The sequence below is a fragment of the Anabas testudineus genome, chromosome 23, assembly GCF_900324465.2.
Source record: "Anabas testudineus chromosome 23, fAnaTes1.2, whole genome shotgun sequence".
Lineage (NCBI taxonomy): Eukaryota > Metazoa > Chordata > Actinopteri > Anabantiformes > Anabantidae > Anabas > Anabas testudineus.
In genome coordinates, this window is record NC_046631.1 from 14,396,196 (window position 1) to 14,418,651 (window position 22,456).

The window sequence follows — 22,456 nt, forward strand, 5'->3', positions numbered from 1 at the left end:
TTTTATTTCTATCATGGAACAGAACCAGAGCTTCAGTCGTGTCCTGCTGTGTCTTCATTTGTCCACCAGATGTCACCGTCACTTAAACCAAGTAATAAAATAAAATAGACAAACGTGTTCATTTAAAACATAATAAAATAAAATAAAATAGACAAACGAACGAAAAATAACAACGTTTCATTTAAAAATAATAAAATAAATACATAAAAACGTGTTCATTTAAAACATAATAAAATAAATAAAATGACAAACGTGTTCATTTAAAACATAATAAAATAAATAACAATGACAAACGTGTTATTTCTATTAAATAAAATAGACAACTCTTATGTCAGTATGTTAACATCGACTCTAAACCAGACTCAGCTTTTCTATTATTGTGATATAGAAATAAAACGGTTGATGTTCAACATCCAACAGAACCAGTGAGGAGGATCCGTCTTTAGTTCACGGTGAGCGGCCCTGAAAAGAGCCTTTGTGTTGATGCTGGAGCTGCAGCAGCAGTTTACTTGGAGCTGGTGTACTTGGTGACGGCCTTGGTTCCCTCGGACACGGCGTGCTTGGCCAGCTCACCGGGCAGCAGGAGGCGGACCGCGGTCTGGATCTCCCTGGAGGTGATGGTGGAGCGCTTGTTGTAGTGCGCCAGGCGGGAGGCCTCCCCGGCGATCCGCTCGAAGATGTCGCTGACGAACGAGTTCATGATGCCCATGGCCTTGGACGAGATGCCGGTGTCGGGGTGGACCTGCTTCAGGACCTTGTACACGTAGATGGCGTAGCTCTCCTTCCTGGTCCTCCTCTTCTTCTTGCCTCCTTTACCGGCGGTCTTGGTCACGGCTTTCTTGGAGCCCTTCTTAGGCGCAGACTTAGCGGGTTCAGGCATCGTCCGAGACTCGATGACCACAAACGGATGTGTGTGTGGAACACAGCACGACGGCTGCTCTTTAACTGACCTGATGCAAATGTTGCTGCGCTGTCGCCTTTCTATGATTGGTTGATTGATGAAGCGTCACAGATGAACTGCATCCGGGCGCTTTACCGCGCTACATGACTGTGAGCCCTGTGATTGGCTGAAGCAGTTCAGTCTCAGTGACGCTCGTTAATCACGTGGTGTCTTGTTGATCATCACAACATCATTATTTTTAATTATATTTGTTTTTTAATTCAGATTCTTGTTCAACACTTTTCTAACTTTCTTAACAATGCTTGTTTTCATGTTAGATTATTGTCTGTAAAACATCGGTCCTGAAGGAGATTGTTTTATTTTCTGGTTAAATAAAGGTCAAATAATCCAAAAACAAAAGATAAAGACATCATGAGCAGATGAACAGATTGTAAAGTGCACAGATTTTATTTTTTAAATCAAGAAACCATTGGAAGGAAGTTGGAAAATCTGTGTAACGTCTGCATCTTCATGATATCTATGGATTTTTTAGTCAATAGAAGTCTGATAAATCCACATCTATAGTCCTTTGTTCCCTTTCACGTCAGTCTGTAACTAAACTTTAAGCAGTTCAGGCAGCACTTTGCTGACAGGTGTGTCTCACCTTTTTTCTAATACAACGAAAACCAACATTCATCATTTTATCTTCAGAAACCTGCAGAAAAGCGAGTCTGTGAGTTTGTTTCAGTTTATTTCATAACTCTTCTGCATATATTATGAGCATTTTAACAAACAGGATTCTTTTTGTTATAAACACAATGTAACATTAACTGGATGAGGTTTAACATGTGATACACTTAAACCACTTATACACAGAGAACGTCAGAGAATTTTGGCTTGTTCAGACCAATTTGGCAGCAGTTATCATGGGAACGGCTTCAGTAAAGGAAATCGCTGGACAGATGATTCATACTCAGGCAGGGAAACTTCCTCCATTGCTCTTTGGAGAACAGCATCCCTGGGTGGGTACGAACGTATGGCTGTGTTCAATCAAACCATGCATCAAAAATAAACTTTGCATGTAGGTGTACAGTCGCTTTTCAAGAAATACTAAAAAGTGTGAAAAATGCAGAATAATGTGATTTCATTAAAACAACTTTGTGAACCATCAGCTTCAGTTTGTGCCTCTAAGGGTTTTGCATTATGGTTTTCCTCAATTCTATCTTTGAGCCTGAACTCCTCGTGTTGTCCGTGTCACTGTGTGTTAGTCCGTCATTAGAAGAAAGTGAATGTTTGATGTCACTAATAGTTTTTATTCTGTTGAGATCGTAGCAGGTGCCGCTGCTAAAACGTGTGTTATCGTTAGAAAAGGTTTCCCTGAAAGGCACAAACTGAATCAAGTCCACGACCGTTCAATATGTACAATGAACCTGTAAAAATAAACGTGTGTGTGTGTGTGTGTGTGTGTGTGTGTGTGTGTGTGTGTGTGTGTGTGAGGTATATGGAGCATTAATGGATAAACAGAACTTGAGGAATAAGTCTGGACTTCTCAGATCTACACGGGACAGGGATAGCAGCTTCAAGGACACAGAACATGATCCACAACAGCAGAAAACAGGATTGAAACAATAAAACAAGAATTGATGTAAATTCTCAAACAGCGGCTTTTGGCCTTCATTTGAAACTCTAGTTGTTCAGAAGATGGACCTAAAATCTCAGATGTCGTTCGAACGCCAACAGTTCCAGTGGTTTTTAAATGTTTCCGTCTGGACAGACGTCAGATTAAATGCAGTAAATAATCACATTAACTGAACTGTTTATACTGTACAAAATAGAGAATCAAGGAAATCAATATAAACACATAGTACTGAGCGTAAAACTGAATGATTTTGGTTCATGTGAAACTAATTGAGGAGAAATGTATGAATGACAGAACTGATCCAAAATCTTCTGTTTAATGAAGCATATGAATTAATTCTTCACTCACATGTTTAGAAGCGTCTTTAAAGTTTCTGGAAATACCTTCAGAACAGCTGAAGGCTTTTTAAAAGATCCCCAGTTATTTATTTCAGATGGAAAAAACCGATATGGTCATTGGTTTCCGACCTGAGAGGTACGAACCGGGATGATACAACAGGTCGGCCGGGCTGTTTTGAGGTCTTTGTTCGCTCCTATTTGAGAATTTACAGTATTTCAACTCCCATTCGGGTGAAAACACTCGTCAGTCATTTTACTCACTCAGAAAAACATACATGCCACTTACAGTTGCTTGATTGATATGTAGGAGGACGTACAAACTAACAGCAAGTAGAACAGGCCACACACAGGTAGAAAATACTAAATATCTCAGATTCAAGCCTCTGAACGTACAAGAGAAACCAAAACATTGCTCAAAAAAAGCCAAGATCAGCTGACAAGAGGAACCTGTGGCGTAGGCCCCGAGCTGTAAGACCCTGAACGAGGGACACCGCTGTGTTTTTAATGCCTGGAGCACTGTTGTCCAAGAGAGGCTATGGCTTTGGCCCTGGGGGATGAAGAGGAAATCTAAAGCTGGAAAAACGTCTTTTAGCCACATCCGAATGTCCCATTTCCTTTAAATGTACTCAGATTATTATTTAATATCATTGTTTTAGAAAAATGGAAATCAGGAAAAAAAACTTACAAAAATAAAGCAAACCTCTGTCTGGTCCACATGACTTCACATTAATATCAACTGATATTGCACAGCGAGGGAGATCTTCTGATATGAAGTGAATCACTGACACAATTTGTAGAAAAAGAGAAAATAAAAACACCGTAGGATGTTAAAATGATTCAAAGTTGCATGTTTCTTCCAGAGAGACCAAGCAGCACGATCCCCGGTCCTCCTACATCAGGCAGATGCAGCACGTCCACTGAGTCCTGCTCAAAATGAAAATCAGAAATAAAAAAGCTTCTGAAGTATCACTGGTGAATTTGGTTGAAGGCACAGAGTTAAAAAAACAAACAAACAAACAAAAACAAGTTGTAGATGCTGATGTTTGAGGTGCAGCAGCCGTTGTTCTTGTTTCCGGGTGGAGGACGTCCTGTGGTCGGACTGAACTGTCCTGATGGTCGGAGGACGACAGGGCTCCAACGTCTCTGTGGACACAGAACATAGAGTTAATTCACCAAAGGTTTGCGTTTACACTTGATAAGAGCCAGGATGAAGACTGTGACTGGTTTTAAATGGTTAGTAGTAGTACTTTATACGATACTCTATTACATTATAGATTAATATTGTAGTATTTAGTCCTCAGCATGAAGTATTGTGAGACCATTGTACTGTAAAAATGCAGTATTTTCCTGTGTGAGGAGGATAAAGTCATGATTCTGCTCCTCACTTCCTGGCTCCTGCTCTTATTTTGACATTCATTTCCTCTCCTGCCACCTGTCACCTGGTTCGTTTCACCTGGTCTAGTTTATACCAACATTACAGAGTTTGACTATTTGTTGGTCTCAAGATGTTTTTCAGCTCCACAGACGTCGTAATCAGCTGTTAAAGACGCAGCTTCAACTAAATCACATCCCACAGTTTAAAAAACACGTTTGATGTTCTGGTAAAATGTAGGATTGTGCAGCGTGGTCCACATGTGCCCGTCCGTTCGTCCCACCCCCACCTTTTTCAACATCTTCCTCGAAGTTAATCCCCCCCTGCAGCAGCAGATGGTGCTGGGAGCATTCACGGATGTGCCCTAAACAGCTCCTGTAGTTATGAATGATTGCGTGGTCTCGGGCATTAAGTTGGATCAGTGTAATCCACAGCAACATATGCAACAGCCCACAGGGCCAAATCCAGCAGGCAGGAGAACTTCGCTCCTTCACCGCGTCCTGGATAAATACTGCAAGGACGCCACAAGGTGTCAACACTGTGATGCTGAACACACACGAGTGTCGTGAAACGTCCTTAAATAGCTGGAGATTTACAGTAGAAGGAGTGGTAGTAGTGGTAGTAGTGGTGGTAGTAGTGGTAGTAGTAGTGGTAGTAGTGGTAGTAGTAGTGGTAGTAGTAGTGGTGGTAGTAGACTGATGCTAAGATGGACTTTACATGCACAGTACTTTACATGTACACAGTACATGCACAGTACTTTACATGTACTGTTGACAACATGACTTTATGACATGATTTTATCTCCTGTGCTGCAGATAAATCGGCTCCACAACAGACAAACTGTGTGAACGTACTCAGGTCACCTGCTGGAGTTAATGTTTCGGGGTCCAGGGATCAGTACTGGTCCAGACCTTCACAGAACTGAGGCTACGTAACCACAGACTTTTCCTTAACACCATCAGCTGATGAACCTGAGTGACGTCAGTACTGATGATGGTACTGGTCTAAGCTCTGTGAAGACACGATTTACAGCAGTTCAACTTTTTGTAGGATAAATTTAACGTTGTTGAAAACTGCACCTAAACTTTATTTTCGAGACACAACCTACAAATGTTGTCGTTGGATAGTCACATGTGTGAACACACAGATATATATATATAGATAGATAGATAGATAGATAGATAGATAGATAGATAGATAGATAGATAGATAATTATCTGTAAGTAAATCAGATTGTGTGATATCAAGTGTTTCAGAAACTGCTGCAGTCAAACGCTCATTTTTAACTTTCACAGGTTCAAAACCATCTTCAGTCTCATCAATATCCAACAGGTGGCGCTGCAGTGTTTCTCTGAACCTGCCTCTGTTTCATTTCACTGCTGCAGAACAGAGACTTTGTTGACACGGTTTTGTTTTCTGATCAGGATCCTGAGGACAGGGTTCGCTGGTCTCAGAGGTTTTCTACAAAGCTTTAAATGACGGGCTCAAGTTGTTGGACAGTTCTAACTTCAGATCTGATCGTACAATAATTGAATTAATGTTCTGTCACACGTGTTTTGGAAAACTTATCTTAAAAAAACTTCTTCTTCTTAGGCAATAATCTTCAATTAAAAATGTTAATAGAGACAAAAATGTTCTGATGTAATGTCCCATTAAAACTGTGACATTTGGGTGTTTGATCTTATTCATCTCTGGATTATTTTAAGCATCTATGTGTCGTGCGTTTGATGATGTAAAGCAGATTAAGCGCAGTGAGCTCTGTATGTATTTATGTCGGTTCAGTACAGACAAAGACGTGTCCTGCATTAGTCGGAATATATGCACAGTGAAAAAGCTGTGTTGATGATTCACTGTTGGGTTGTCAAACATCACACGAACCTGCAGGGTCGGTTTTTCTGCTTCTTCGTAGGACGTCTCTGCCTCCGACAGTAATTTGGGTGCTATTGTTACAGCCCCCTCTCAAAAAAAGAGACTTTGACATTCAACCTTTCACCTTATGTTTTTGATTTGCTGCTGAACCAATAATCAGCTCACATCACAACATTATGAGTGGTGTCACAAATCTGACATTATAATAATAGTGATAGTAATTTCAGTATTGACTTTAAAAATGTGCGTTGGTGCTGCCCTAATGTCACAGGGATCTTATGGGCTGTCAGATATGTTTTTAGCCAAAGCCCCTTCTGACCTCTGGCTGTGAAGATCGCTGGATCACGTAGTGTGTTCGCCATTATGTACTTAACAGACGCGGCAAATCCCAGCAGGACGGGTCCCAGCATCAGCCAGCACACTGCCACAGCCTGCAGGACTTAGCCTGAGCTAAAGTGTTTTTGCAACCATTACACAAATACTGCAGTATTTTTTAAAGGATCTGCACATTTCAGATGTCAGCAGAGAAAAAAAGCGTGTAACGCCAGCATGTGAAATCTGGATGCATAAATTGACTGTATCCAAATCTGTTTTCACACCCAACTTACATAATCCAGGGTCTGGCTGTTTATTGCAGGGACAGAAATGATGTGACAGAGACAGGTGCTGGAGGACAGGTCTACAGCTGTCACAGTACATTCATGTACACATACTACTTACACAGTAGACGTTGGATTGTTTTAGTTGTCTACTTTTCTTTTTTTAGATTAAAATGGGATGAAATAGGATTTGCAATCAAAAGTAATTTTGCTAATCTGAATGATAGAGACATAGACCTCTCTGCAAACCAGTAAACAAACTGTGTAAAAGCTCATTACGTGTCCTGTTCTGTCAGTCGCTTTTCAGCTGGATAAAAAATAAATATATATTAGCTGAATAACCTGTGATCACTTTGAAACTGAAGGAAACTTGAACAGTGTTCTGTCTGATTGAGGCAGATTCATGGAGGTGTGTTCAGGATGAGGACGTGTAAGTCACACTGAATTTTATCAATACCTGCTCACCACAGACTGAGTTATGTCTTTCAACCTCCACAGTGAAATTACAACTTGTGCAGTGTGACAGTATCAGTTTCTGACCGTGTTTGCAGAAGTTTCACCTGCACCACTGATGCCACTTACATCCAACACTAATGGAGCTGATTGGACAAGAGTTGTGCTCCGTATCTGGTTTCACTTGATAATGATAACAAACTGTCACACAGCAAATGAAGGACAACAGCTACCGGCCCTGGACACAGACTTTGAGCTAATGCATGGTCCAATCACAACGCTAACCTGCTGATTCCAGCTTTTACAAGGTGCATCATCTTCACTCAGCATGTCTCCACTAAACGAAGTGCACCTGAGCGTGAGGGGAATGTCAGTAGTTTTGCAGGTATTTGATGCATCCATGAGCAGTTTCTCTGGGTTTTTAAGCCATCTGAGATGAATGAAAGAACATTCAGCGCTTCTGAGCGTCAACAACACCCACGACTTTACACCCTCGTCCTCGCTGAGAGAGAAGTGTGATGGAGACGAGCTGCAGTGAGACTGTCTGCTACAGAGATGTTCAACAGAGTCACAGAGGAGGCAGGAGCTGACTTCATCAACACCAACACACAACACGCTGCTGAAGGTGCAGAGTTACATCACCACAAGACCAAATCCCAGTCACGCCTCTCAGTAACTGTATTCAAGGTTAGGTAACGCTAACAACTGCTGTTTATGAGCAGAAAAAACATCACATGCAGCAAAGAACTCTCTAAACTGTAAATTAACGGTGCAAAATGGCTCCTGACAAATAACTGTCAACAACTCTGCAGCTCACGGTGCTTTTCAAGGTGATAATAACTCACACGCTGTCGCCCGGTGGTCAGAAAATAAAATGCATTTGATTACTGCAAATGTTTTGGATCATTTGTTCTAGTGTTAAAAGTTGAACCCTGCAGCCTCTCGAACAGTGTGAACGTCATATAGTCTGAATGAAAAACATTTAGGAGCCATGTCAGTCTCAGCTTTATTTACAGCACTAGATCCATGAAAAAACATATATTTAATATATTTTATTTAATGATTTAACATATTAATAAATATATTTATTTCTTAAAGACAGTTGATCCACCTAGATTCTTAATTAAAGGACCAATATTAAAATGTAGTTATTAGATTTTTTTGTGTTTGTGTTTTTCTATCATATTTTAAACAATGTTAAAATCTTAATTTGAAAAGTAACTAGAAACTAAAACTTTAAGTTAATCAAATGTATAATTTTCACTATATTTAGTGAGTTTGTAGTTTAAAGTAGGACAATATTAAAATTGTGACATGAAGCCACATTCAGTAGCTGAAACACTGTCCCCCACTCGTCATGTCTCCGTCAGTGCTGACACACATCTGTGACTCTGCAGCAGTTCGCCTGAAGCTTTATTGGAAGCTTAATGCGTTGTTAACGGTGGCTGACCGATGAAATTCAATCAAGCGAGGCCGGCTGTGATTGGCCACTGGGAGCATGTGACTTGTTGGTGCGCTGTGACACCAACAGCAGCTCGCACACACTTGTTTTCTATTTATATCTCGGGTTAGACGTGGTGAATATTATTACTGAGTAATTAAATCTGTGTGTTCATGCATGACTGATGCGGCACATGAAGTCGAACGTGCTACTGTAGCCTGTCAGCTGAAAAATGATAAAAAACACTGAGATATATGACGCAGTTGTGCCACCTCGTCTGTAGATAATGAAACAGGATTTTCCCTCTTTAAGCCTCTAAAAATAGTTCAGAATTCACTGGGGTCCATCACCGTCCAACAGAGGGTCACACACCACGTATTGAACCACGTCTGATTCACTCAACCATTCACTGTATTTCTATTTTCAACAGTTTATAATGTTTTAATGATATTTTGATTAAACAAATGTTCTTAAAAAAAGATCTAGTTTTATTTTTACTGTTTTTAATCTTCAATCAGGTTCTACTATTTAGTATACTGTGTACATCGTTCTCATATCAGTAGTATGTTGTACTTAATGTACTTCATATATACTTAGCACACATCAATAACACAGCAGCAGCCACCGTTAATCTGATTAATTCCAATATCTCATACAGCAAAAGAAAGATGAGACACTTGATGTCTGATTGTGATCAGACTGGGAGCTGAAAAGGATTCTCCTCAGTTTGACCTGCGGTCACGAAGCCCTGTTGAAGACTGTACGTCCAGTCCTCCTTAAACTGGACTCGGGTGCCTACAGGGCATCATAAGCCTCAGGGCCATGGATTTGTCATCGCTCTGTAAAACACAGCCTCATCTCTCAGCTCTGAGCCTCTGTGGCTGTTTCAGTCTGAAGGTTTTGGCTGCAGACGCAGGTTGATGAACCTCAGTGAAGGATCCTCCTGATCTCATCCCTCCTGCAGCTTCTCATCGTTCTGTCTGCTGAGACTTAAACTCAGATTTCGTTACTCTGACGGACACGTCTGGGACACGCGTGTTGTTATGTCTGTTTGTGTGTGGTTTAAGTTGCAGTGTGTTGAGCTCTCAGCTCGCATCTGTGCATGTGGAGACGTTTGAAGATCCACTGTGAAACCACTACCTACTGTGAGTCAGTGGACATCAGTTAACGTCTCTTTCCAAGAATTAGAAATGTCGTTGACGGGAAACATTTTTACTAAATGAGTCACTAATCACTTCTAGAAAACACGAAGCTGAGCTTTATTGTTCACTGATGCTAAACACAAACCTCACAGAGCTGAATGCTTCTAAACAGTTAAGTTTAGAACTACTAGTTACTGGAAAGAATCAAGTTCACTACATCCTCACAGAGGTTATTTTCAACCTGGGCTGAACCGGGTCATTAACTGGAGCCGTGTGAGCGCATGAGTAAATAGAAAATGACTGCCTCGCTGCCGTGTGATAATTACGGGTTTTCAGCCGAGCTGCTCAGCTGGCTCGAGGTCTGTGACATGGAAATGTACGACTCAGATGAGCTTATGTAACCTAATTGTTTAGCCTGAGAGAAAAGCAGTTATCTTTAAAATGGAAAGCATTGTGAGGCCCTGAATTAATCCAATATATGTAAACTCCACTGAGAATGCTAATTAATCCCTCTCGGTGTTCCCACCCTGCACTGCCGTCTCCTCTCTAGATAAAGTCACAGCTTCCAGAGCTGCACTGTAAAACCACATGCTGACCAACGATTAATGAATATGGAGACAGGTGATGTACGTGAACACCTGGGACACCGTTATTCCCACACTTGTACATGTGTTGATATGAAGAATTAAAGAACCACAGACTCCAGATCAGTGCTGACATTTTGTTATGATCACAGCAGCTTCATCAGTTTCTCTTCAGAAGTTTCCATTATTGTTGTGTTGACCTGTTATCTGCTGAATCAGATGTAGCTTTAGTGAATAAGCTGCAAACAAAGAGGCAACAGTCAAACGTTATCTAACCAGACTGAGTGCAGCGTTTCCACATGAGCGGCTGCAGCCATCACTTCTGCATCATCTGCTTTAAATGCAGCACTGTAAGTGTCTGCTACGGGGAAACACGGCACCTACACGGCTGCAGAATCAGATATCAATCTACAGAAGCCACAGGACTGCGTCCTGGGTACAGCTGACGATCAGATCTCATCGTTTCATCACTTCACAGAGCTTCATAGTGAGTTTCACTGATTCACTCTGAAAACAGCTGTTCAGCAGCAGACAGACACACACAGAGGAGTAACGATGAGTCGATTAACAGATAATGAAATCGTTTTTGAAGCTTCAGTAAAATCAGTCCCAGCTGTTGTTGGATGAGAAGCAGATTGCACTGAGTCTCACATGGGGCCACAAGCAGAGACAGAATCATTCAGTGACATTAAAACAGTGGGAACATAAAACCTTTGTAAATTATCCATCCCAACATTTACATCAAACTAATACTTATTTTTGAGGAACACTGTTTTTTCATGAATAAAACAAAGTGTGCTAGTAAAAATACAGCACATGAGGTTAATGTCACTTTTCCACTTAAGCTGCCATCAGCAGATAGATTCTGATATATTAAAAAACCAAAAGCTATTTGAATGCATGTAGATAAGGTCAATCCAAAGAGCTGCTCTGCCTACGACTGAATCTCCGTACAGAAGCTGGGTTCTTATGCAACTGGAGGATTAAATCCTGCAGAGACCAGTGAGCACATGTGGGGGAGCAGCGATGGTCAGAAGAGCCGAGCGTGAGGAGAAAGACGGTTCCTCGGCTGCTCACAACGTGTTTTCACTCCATCCATGAGTTCAGTGATTTGTGCTGATTTTACAAATGGTCATTAACACAGTTTACTGTTCAGATGTGTCTCTGAACCACTCAGCTGTGGTTGATGAGCGACTGTGGCCTCCAGAGAAACACCTGAATGAGTTTGAGTTCGCCTGTGGCTCCTCGTCATTGTTTCTTATTATTTGAAATGTTAATTTATAAACTATATTATATTTTATACCATATATTTATCAGAATCTAAAGAGGAACAGTTTTTAATACAATCTACAGCTGGTTTGAACCTGAAACACAGAGTTGGTGTGAAGACAGAGAAGGTAGATCAGGGGAATGGAAAGAGACTGAGGACGAGTGCAGGTTCAAAGTTCAACAAATAATAATTAGAAAAGTAAGGATTTAACTGAATGAGGGGTGAAATTAGTAAAAACATTATTTAAAACAGTTAATTCTACCTGATAAATGATGGACGCCTCACATAGAGGACTCTAATTCTAATATTAATGATTAATTTAGACAGTTAAAACAGATCCACTCCATTCAGAAATAAATAAATATAATTCCATCAACAACTGGAAACATTCAAATGAAGGATCACAAAGACGACATTTAAACGTTCTGAGGTTCAAATAAAGGCTTAAATACACGATGAGCTTCCTGGTGATCAGGTGTTCACTTCAACAGCACACACAGAGCTCCAGGTCTGAACCCACGTTAGTGGGGATGAGCTCAGCTCCATCTTTCCTCTCTCACTGCTTTCTGACTGTTTTCTATGGATGCTGCAGCTGAGGACTGACTCTGTGTGTGTGTGTGTGTGTTATGTAACTGCCTCGTTTCTTTGTCTCTCCTGCTGCCGGCGCTTTCCCAGCCTGTGCAGAGTGGATCGGGGGTTATAGGAGTCATGAGGGCTGAAGAAAGAAGCTCACGCTAATCACTTCACCCCTCACTGTTTTCAGAAATCACAGGAAACGCTGTGCAGCCTCGGCTCTGTCTTCACATCATGCTGCAGCCGTATTAAAGCCCAAAGCTGAGCTGCAGAGTCACATATTTACTTCTGCCTGTCATGTTTTAATAATGCTAATCACGGTTGACACGTGTGATGGGGAAGTGTAATTAATCGTGCTGCTGCGCCTCCTCGTTTCCTGTGTTGCTCTGCTGTCATGTAAAGCGTTAGACGCACATTTGAGGGCAAAAACAGAAACAAGATCATGGAAATACTGTACTTCTTATGTGTGTTTATTTCTCTGGGTGGTGACAGCACCGGCCTGAGCCGTTCGGATTAGTCACGGATCCAGTTTTACCGTCTCTGTGCTCTCAGTGAAATGAGATGTCCGTCACTCTGACAGCTGTGACTGGGGAATTTTGTCAGCAGCCAAAAGTTTTTTAATCTTTTCCAACTTTTCGAGGACACAGCTTCAGGTTTAAATGCTGCCATGACACCAAGGCTGCTCTGAACACGAGGCAAAAATAACTTTGAAATCAAACTCGAAGCTAAAACCTCGATGAATAAAAATGAAGCATGTTCTAGTTTTGTGCTCACTGATGACAAGCAGACCAGAGCTTAGAAGTGAGAACCTGTTCCAGAACCAGAAAACATGATTACAGCCTTAAATCAACAATATTTCTAATCAACACACCAGATTCAAACGGCTCCGAGCTACAGATTGATGCAAACTAAGACAAACAACGTGTCGGACTAAATAAGGACACTAAGTCTAATTAACATTATTTTTAACTTGTGCCTAAAAAGTTTGAAAGGACACAAGATGTTTGACTGGTACTGAACACTGAACCACAGACCACTAATCTTCACTAACGGACCATGAACAGAAAAACTGAGAATCCAGGGGTAAGTTACTGGATCTCAATAAGAAATTAAAGAGGAAAGTTGGGGGTCATGTCGGATCTTCCAGGTTGTTTCGTGTGCCTGTGGATGACACTGAGCCCCCTCCTCGGCACTGCTGGCTGAGCTGCAGCCGTCGGCTGCCAGCAGCAGACGGCTTCACCTAATTGGGATCTGCAGAGCGGCCGCCAGTTCACGAGATTACACGGCAACCGTGGCTCTGCCAGAATTTATGAGTATTGGACGGTGTCCCAGTGCTCATGGATAGTCCTGTTATATCTGGCTAATTGATGTGAGGGCTGTAGAGCAGTTAAGTCTGATAAAACCAAACAGCAGGGAGATGTCAGGGATATTAGCATTAGAGTGGTTTAAATGTGTGGTTGGAAGTATAGAGACCAACAGAAGCTACAGCTGCATGTGACTATGTCTAAAACACCATGATGCCGTATGAAGACTTCACTTCAAACCAGGTAAAATTCTTTAGTACAGACCAAACGTGTTGGAATGGAACCATCTGCAGTAAAGTTTCACAGCTCAGCTCGATCACAAATGTGAATTCCAGCTGTTTTCGTTTCTTGAACTGAATTAAATCCATCCAAAGGAAGTTTAAGATGGTTTGATGACTCTGTTTGAATGAGTGGTTCATTCTGAACTGAAAGATCTTAATTGTGGTTTTAGTTCTTAAGTCAAAGTCAAATTAGTTTTATAGAAACATTACTTGAGCTGCAAGTGAGCAGAGATTTATGAATTGTTAGGTGATCTGCAGCTTTATGAGAAGTAACACAGTCAAGTCATGCTCCTGTCATTTCACATTGGATTTGTGAGTTGATACTAGTGAACACATTAATTTGTTTATGTGCACATTGCTTTCAGCCACTAGTGACACACTTTCACATCCGGCACCTCTCCAGATTCTGTTCAAGAATCAAACTAGAATCTAACATTTCTCCTGTTTACAGCCTCCGTGCAGCTCACTCAGGTTTTTTCAGCAGACAAACAAACAGAAGTCTGGTTTAAACAAGCAACCAGGAGCATGAACGATGCTTCAGCAGCAACACAAACAAGAGGAGGAGGTGATGGAGCCTCTAATTACTGAGTGAAATCAGATGAAAGTAATAAAAGATGCAGGCTAACATGTACATTTGCTTTTGGTCGACTGCGTCCAGATGCTGCACTGCTGGCGGTGAGTCGGTGTAGGTGAGACCATGAATCCGCAGCACAGATTTTTGTCCTGCAGCTCTCTGCTCACCGACAAGCTCAACACAACAGAGATGATACTGAATGACTGCTTTCTTCATGCACAAATCAGCTGTTGTCATGGTTATAAAATCCACATACTGTGGCGAGCAGGAAATAAAAATTGAATAAACAAAACTGTTATGTAATCTAACCGGATTCGGGCAGTGAGGGGACCTGGATCGCTCACGAAAGTCAACAGAAGAGCCCCTGGAACGATTAAAGACGGATGATGATGTCAACAAAAGCTGAACCAAGATGATTTAGAGGAAAAATGACAACTGCTCGTTTTTAGATACCTGAGAGGTCGGACCTGTGTTACTGACTGTCCTAGTTTACTGAGCTCAAACGATGATCACAAGGTTAAGGACTCATCCACACTGTGTCTCAGACTGAGCCTCAGTCACACAACATATCTACATGAAGGAGGTCAGCGGAGTCACAGCAGAGTCCACGGATGCTGGGCCGTTTGACCAAAAGCATGTGGACGCCCCACTTCATATTTGTGTTTGCACATTTTTGGAGCCGGAGATTTTCATGTTGCAGCAAACACTGATACTTTGGATCAGTTGATCTTTAAATATACGTTACTGTATTTATTAAATGTAAAACATACAGAGATGAACACAGCGAGGCGTCAGTCACCCACTGTCTTACATTGGAGCCAGTTTGAAGAGTTGCAGCTTCCTGGTTTACTGAAGTCACCGACCACACTTCCCTCCTGCTGCCTCCAGAGGGACCAGGGATCTGTTACACACTGATAAGTTGTGTTTTATGTCAAAACCACATTATGTACAGTATTAAAGAAGGGTTCAGCAGCTGGTAGGGCAGCAATAGATAATATATAAGACTACAAGTGAATGGAGGACACCAGAGACACAAGCCACGACCTCAACTACACCAACCAACACCTCTGGTCTAAGTGGGACCCAGACTGTGGACCAGGTCTTATCACAAAGACCAGTGACCAGAAAGGGGATCTGTTGGTGGGAGCACGTGTCAGAGACACATCACAAGTGTAAATAAATTACTTAATGCAAATGTTTTAAACATCTAAACCAGCATAACGTAGTAGCCCAGGCCACATGACAACACGACAACATGACAACACGACAACAACACAGCATGACAACAACACAGCATGACAACACGACAACACGACAACACGACAACAACACAGCATGACAACAACACAGCATGACAACAACACAGCATGACAACACGACAACAACACAGCATGACAACAACACAGCATGACAACATGACAACACGACAACACGACAACAACACAGCATGACAACACGACAACAACACAGCATGACAACAACACAGCATGACAACAACACAGCATGACAACACGACAACACGACAACACGACAACACGACAACACGACAACACGACAACACGACAACACGACAACACGACAACAAGACAACACGACAACACGACAACACGACAACAACACAGCATGACAACAACACAGCATGACAACAAGACAGCATGACAACACGACAGCATGACAACACGACAACACGACAACAACACAGCATGACAACATGACAACACGACAACACGACAACAACACAGCATGACAACAAGACAGCATGACAACAAGACAGCATGACAACACGACAGCATGACAACACGACAACACGACAACAACACAACATGACAACAACACAGCATGACAACAAGACAGCATGACAACACGACAGCATGACAACATGACAACACGACAACAACACAGCATGACAACATGACAACACGACAACACGACAACAACACAGCATGACAACAACACAGCATGACAACAAGACAGCATGACAACACGACAGCATGACAACACGACAACACGACAACACGACAACACGACAACACGACAACACGACAACACGACAACACGACAACATGACAACCCTTGTCTCAGGTGTACTGGACTAAAACACAAACACGGACTCTTGGTTGGTCCTTTCAGACGCCCCCGTCCCACCTCTGAGCTCTTCAGGGTCTCCTGGGACAAGAGTGCAGGAGGCTGCCAGCTGCTTCAGTGATAACACCCAGTGGAACAGCTGACGGGCTTCACGCCTGCAGACTCCATCTGTCTACATCTGACTCCAACCGCAGTCTTTAACCAAACTATAATGAAAAAAAACCCTCCACCTTCAGCCGTGTGAGGTGGGAGTCCTGTAGGAACATCTCGTTCCTACACTGAGCTGTGGATGACGTCCTTAACACTCACACCGTTTATTACAACATTACTGTTGTTCTGCTGTGTGTGGTTCATTCAACTCCCCTGACTTCACAAACACAAATACCTCCAACACACAGTAAAGCGGGTGGAATCTTCTGGTCAACAGGTCGAACACAAGTCCACATTAGTTTACCTACAGGAGCTGTTTCTACTGGAACAGTGTCTTCACTGTTCCTTAACTTCATCTACGTCAGTGAACATCTGGGAATGAACAGTAAATATCTTTGGGTTTTGGATCAGTGGCTGCAGAAAACAAGTAGTTTGAAGACATGAACTTGGGCTTTGAGAAATCACGACGGGCCTTTTTAACTGCTGGATGACTTAATTAGTGTTTTGGTATTAGTACTTTATACTGTCGATTAATGGTTAATGTCTCGCTCACTGTATAAAATGTAGGTCGCAATGCAGAATAAGTAAGTTTAAGACTTCCTGAGTATAGAGAATACTGTATTATACAGGTGTTTTATACTATATGTGGTATACGGTGCAAGTATTGTTGGAAAAGTGAGGTAAAACATCAAAGTAAAGTATTACTAAGTATTACTTATTAAAGTAAGTACAGTATCTGATCAATTAAATTAATCTGAAGGATTTTACAATAACAAAACAAATCAGTGTAAATATGTGGAGTTCTTGACTTTTTCTTGAAGGTTTTAAATAAAGCTATGTTTTTATTTCCATGGTCAAAGAAAAAAACAAAGTTAATCCTAAAATCTGGTATAATAATAACAATAATAATATTAATAATAATAATCTAATATGACACTAACCTGGTATCAGTGTTGCTGATTGCTCCTGATGGTCTCTGTCCTCTTTCTGACCTTCCCTCAGTTCACATACTTCCATTTAATGTCCTTTTAAAAAAGAATTTAAAAGTGTTCGTGTGTTTAAAATCAAGGCTGCTGTTCAACATCTAAAAATCTTTTATAGGTCCTCTGAGAGTGGATCGACTCCTACTTAGAAAAAACCTCTTTGACAGAACCTGAGTGAGGAGAACAGGTGTCTGCGTCTCAAAAATATAGTTCTTATTTCTCCAGATCTACAATAACACCATATCCACTTCACGACTAGCAGGCCTGTGGAAAATATGTACAGCTGCGTAAACATAATGACGAAATGAAGGGAAGGTACAAAAAATAAAGTTTGGCTTCTTCTTTTGTTGAACTACTGAATGTGGCCTGTTTCCTACACTATGTACAGAGAGTCTGGTCCTGTTGATCCTCATTAACTCTGGAACAGGATGCGTTTCCTCCAAACAAAGTTCAGCCATGAGTTAAAGACCTGCTCCTACTTCATTAAAGGCCCTGCTGCTGTCTCACTCCTCGGTTTGTTCCAACTCGTCTTTTTGGAAATGCTCCAGCTCTTCAAACCTTTCAGGATCCTCCTGCTGTTGTGTGCAAAGACTTCAAAGCCCAGTTCTGGGGGTTTATTCTACACAACTATGGGCTTTAACAGTTTAAAGTGTCGAGTGCAGGACTACAGGTCCGTCTCCCGTGTGTCCAGGCAGAACGCGTAAAGGGATCTCTTGAAGTCCATGCTGCTGTTCGCCTTGATGTTCGCCTTCTCCACCGAAGCGCCCGCGTCGTTGTTCTCCACATCCTGCGACCTGGCTGAACATTTGCTTCCTTTCCGTTTCAGTTCGGGACTCGCTCTGCCGCTGTTCGGCTCGTCCTTCAGGGAGGACTGGTCCTGGTCCGTCTCCCGGTGGTAGAAGTAGTTGAAGTTGGATACGATGACCGGCACCGGCAGCGCGATGGTGAGCACGCCGGCGATGGCGCACAGGGATCCGACGATCTTCCCTCCGACCGTGACCGGCCTCATGTCGCCGTAGCCGACGGTTGTCATGGTGACCACGGCCCACCAGAAGGCGTCGGGGATGCTGGAGAAGTGCGACTCCGGTTCGTCCGCCTCTGCGAAGTACACGGCGCTGGAGAAGAGGATGACTCCGATGAAGAGGAAGAAGATGAGCAGGCCGAGCTCCCGCATGCTGGCTTTCAGGGTCTGCCCCAGGATCTGCAGCCCCTTGGAGTGTCTGGAGAGTTTGAAGATCCTGAAGACCCGGACCAGACGGATGACCCTCAGGATGGCCAGGGACATGGCCTGCTGTCCGTTCTGGTGCTCCTGGCCCTGCTGCTCCGCCAGCTCCGTGCCCACCGTGATGAAATAAGGCATGATGGACATGATGTCGATGATGTTCATGATGGTCTTGGAGAACTCGGACTTGCTGGGGCACGCGAAGAAGCGCACGAGCAGCTCGAAGGTGAACCAGATGACACAGGTGGTCTCGATGATGAAGAAGGGGTCGGTGAAGGTGAGGGACGGCCGGGGCGCGGTGCTGTTGTCCATCCGGCTGGTGACGGGCAGCTCCCGCTCATCTCTGAACTCCGGCAGCGTCTCCAGGCAGAAGGTGATGATGGATATGGTGATGACGATCACGGACACGATGGCGATGCCCCGGGCCGGACTGGAGCTCTCCGGGTACTCGAATATGAGCCAGACCTGCTTCTGGAACTCGTTCTGAGGCAGCGGCTTTTCCTCCTCTTTTATAAACCCCTCATCCTCACGGAACCTCTCCATGGCCTCCTCCCCCAGCTGATAAAACCTAATCTCATCCGCGAACACATCGATGGACACATTTACCGGTCTCCGGATTTTCCCCCCGGACTGATAAAAATACAAAATCCCGTCAAAACTCGGTCTGTTGCGGTCGAAGAAATACTCGTTCCGGAGCGGGTCGAAGTATTTGATCCTTTTGGCGGGGTCTCCGAGTAAAGTGTCAGGGAACTGGTTCAGGGTGCCCAGCTGGGTCTCGTACCTGAGCCCGGCTATGTTGATGAGCACCCTCTCGTTGCTCTCCGTGTCCATGTCCATGTCCATCATGTCCTCGTCAAACAGATGAGGACTGTGGTCCGCGCGTAAAAGCGCATCCATGGCGTTCTCGCTGCAGCTGAAAGTGTTGTTCATGTCGTTGATTTTCCAGGAGCTGTGGTGCTGGTGCTGGTGCTGGTGCTGCTGAGGACTCCCCCGGGTGTTCAGCTCTTTGCTGTAGTCCTCTCCGAGTCCAGTTTGAACGAAGCCCGACTGAGGGACGTCCAGCGCGTTCCGGCAGCTCTCCTCGGCATTGTTGCCTCCACCGCCGCCGCCACCACTCCCTTTAGCGCCTCCGTTCTCAAAACTCACCAAGGCTATCTCCATTCCGCAGCCATCCACAGTCAGTGTGCGAAAAACAGCAGAGACTTGTTGAGCTGGTTCGTGAACATCCTCCTGAAATTAGCAAAGTTCAAAACCTGCAGCAGACGGAGCTGCGCAACGAATCCCGAGCGGAGGATGCATGAGTGCTGCTGCTGCTGCTGCTGAGGCTGAGGCTCCTCTGGATGAAGTAAATATTAAAACCACAGGAGAAGCGGTGAAGAAGACCCGGATGACAGAGTAGGCTGCTCTGATTATTCCTGACGTCAAAAGTGCCGCTCAGACCGTTTAGCTGCCTCTGAAAGTGTCTGTGGAGGAGACGAGCCGTCCTCTCTCTCTTTACTCTCTCTCTCTCTGGGGGACGGAGACGCGCTCCTTCTATCTCCAGGGTTTATAGAGGAGCGCGCAGCAGCCACAGTGTAAATAGTCCCTCATTTTAGTTTTACTCACTTTAAAATCAGATGAGATGAGATGACAACCCTCATCTGAACTGACACTGAGGTTTATTAACTACTGTATCAAAGTTCAGTGATGAACCACCACAAAATCTATATTTAACGTCTGCTCCAGGTCAATATCTGTAAAATAAACCTCTTTAATGTTGGCACAATACTTCACTGCTGAGTAATTTCATTCATCACAAATTCTATGAGTTTATGAAATGTGGCCCATCACTTGATGTTCCTTCCCCTGTTTTGACAGTTCCTGTTCTCTCCTTATATAAGCTGAGCTCCTCTCTCTGTATGTTTGGGTTTATGCAGCAGCAGCAGCACGTGGCTGCATCAAACCCAGATTCGTCTTTAATGCACAGTCTGAGCACAAAGACCCGTTCTCCACACGGACACATGCATGGACTCTTTCATTTGGGGCCTTTTTGGTGCTTTTGTGTCTGAGTCCTCTTCTCGTCTGTGGACTCCCTGTTGGGCCCCGGGGACACGCTCTTTGTTTCCTTACCCTTAATACAGCGTTTCTTACACAAACTTATTTTTGTCTGTGTTGTAAAGCCTGACCACACGTGGTGCACATTAAGTCATTAGTTGTATGTTTTGCATGTTCAGCTTTTTTACTTACAAACACTAAAACACTACAAATGATTGAATTTAAAGAAAAGACTCCATCCACCTACTGTTTACACTGAGGAGACGACAGGGTGCAAAGCTTCCTGGTATCACAACAGATCTCACATTCAATTCAATTCAATTTAATACAATTCAATTTTATGCAAAAGTCTTCACAAGGCATTTGACAGTGTTGAAGGTTGAAGACCTTACAGAATATAACTGTATAACTGCTTAAAGATTAAACTGGTTTCTCCCCAACACTGGTGCTCAGGATCCCTCTGTGTGTACATGTCACGACTGTCTGGCCAGAATAACCAGCACATCCATTAACAGAGTAAAGGTAAGAGACTGGATAACAAACCACTAAAGATAAACCAGTCGACAATTTTGGTAAAAAGAAAAATTCTTCAGAGCCAATATCAGCCTCGATATAATCATCCACTGTGCTAAAACAGTGTGGGAGGCATATTGTCTTTTGGGTGAACTGCCCCTTTAACTGAGGACCATCCTGAATGTCCGAAACTGGCTTCTACAAAGGACAAGAGCCCACAGCGCCTGTAGACACAGAGAGTCTGAGAGTGTTGCTTTCTAAAAGCAGAGAAGGTGACCTATTTAAAAGGTTAGTTTCTTGGCCCCGTGGGTGGATTAGAAAAACAAAGCACGAGCACTATATTTATCTTTTCCTTATCTAATGCTCCGGCCTCATCATGATAAGAACTATGTGCATCTCCCCGCCCCTGGATTAGTGCACTGTCCTCAGACTACTGCAGCCATGAATAATAACTCCCCAACCTCCATCTCACTGTGTGACTGGCCACTGGCAACGCTGCGATTTCATGCACTGGATACAGCCATTAGGATGTTTGTACAATAAACTTTATCATGTTCGTCATGTGGACGGCCATGGATTCAGAAACGTGAAACTGGAGCCTCCTGCTGCGAGGTTTGAAATCAGAGAGGTGGAGACGAGAAAAGAGCAAATGATGTTTAAGTTGGTGATTATTAGAGTTTTTACATGAGTGTTTGGAACGAGACAAAAACACTGGTAAATCTTAATTTGACTAATACAACAGTACAAACCTGTTATTTGTCTGGTTTCAAAAAAGATTAATAAGAAAATAAGAATAATATCAGTGGAGTAATAAAAAGGCCAAATGTGCAGATCAGAAAATGTGATTGTATGTAAACTATATGCAGAATTAATATTAATAATAATGATGTACCATGATAATAAAGCTCCTCTAATCATGTTAAATAATAATAACACCGACCACAGTGTGAATAGAGTCACACTGCTGCAACAAAAACAGTAACATAGTCCAATGAGGTCCAATCACGTAGATATGTTCATAATTAATCAAATAAAACAACAAGTACCTTGAACGTACTTTACTAAACTACTTCAAGTCACTTCTTACTCAAACTGTTCTTTCAGTTGAGTTCAGCTTGTGTTTTGGGTCAGAAGTTCTATTAACAGGGGT

At 42.9% G+C, this 22,456-nt stretch overlaps 2 protein-coding genes across 2 annotated transcripts; both read right to left on the reverse strand.

Moving 5' to 3' along the window:
• Positions 1-458: 458 nt before the first annotated feature.
• Positions 459-895, reverse strand: LOC113164115 (histone H2B 1/2). Its single transcript, XM_026363250.1, has one exon. It carries the CDS (start codon positions 878-880, stop codon positions 506-508), a length of 375 nt encoding a protein of 124 aa, XP_026219035.1. The 5' UTR covers positions 881-895; the 3' UTR covers positions 459-505.
• A 724-nt stretch (positions 896-1,619) lies between these two features.
• Positions 1,620-20,104, reverse strand: LOC113163032 (potassium voltage-gated channel subfamily A member 1). Its single transcript, XM_026361333.1, has 2 exons — positions 17,496-20,104; positions 1,620-4,000 (listed from the first exon to the last, which is right to left on the reverse strand). The coding sequence occupies exon 1, from the start codon at positions 19,918-19,920 to the stop codon at positions 18,202-18,204; it is 1,719 nt and encodes a 572-aa protein (XP_026217118.1). The 5' UTR covers positions 19,921-20,104; the 3' UTR covers positions 1,620-4,000; positions 17,496-18,201.
• Between the last annotated feature and the right edge of the window lie 2,352 nt (positions 20,105-22,456).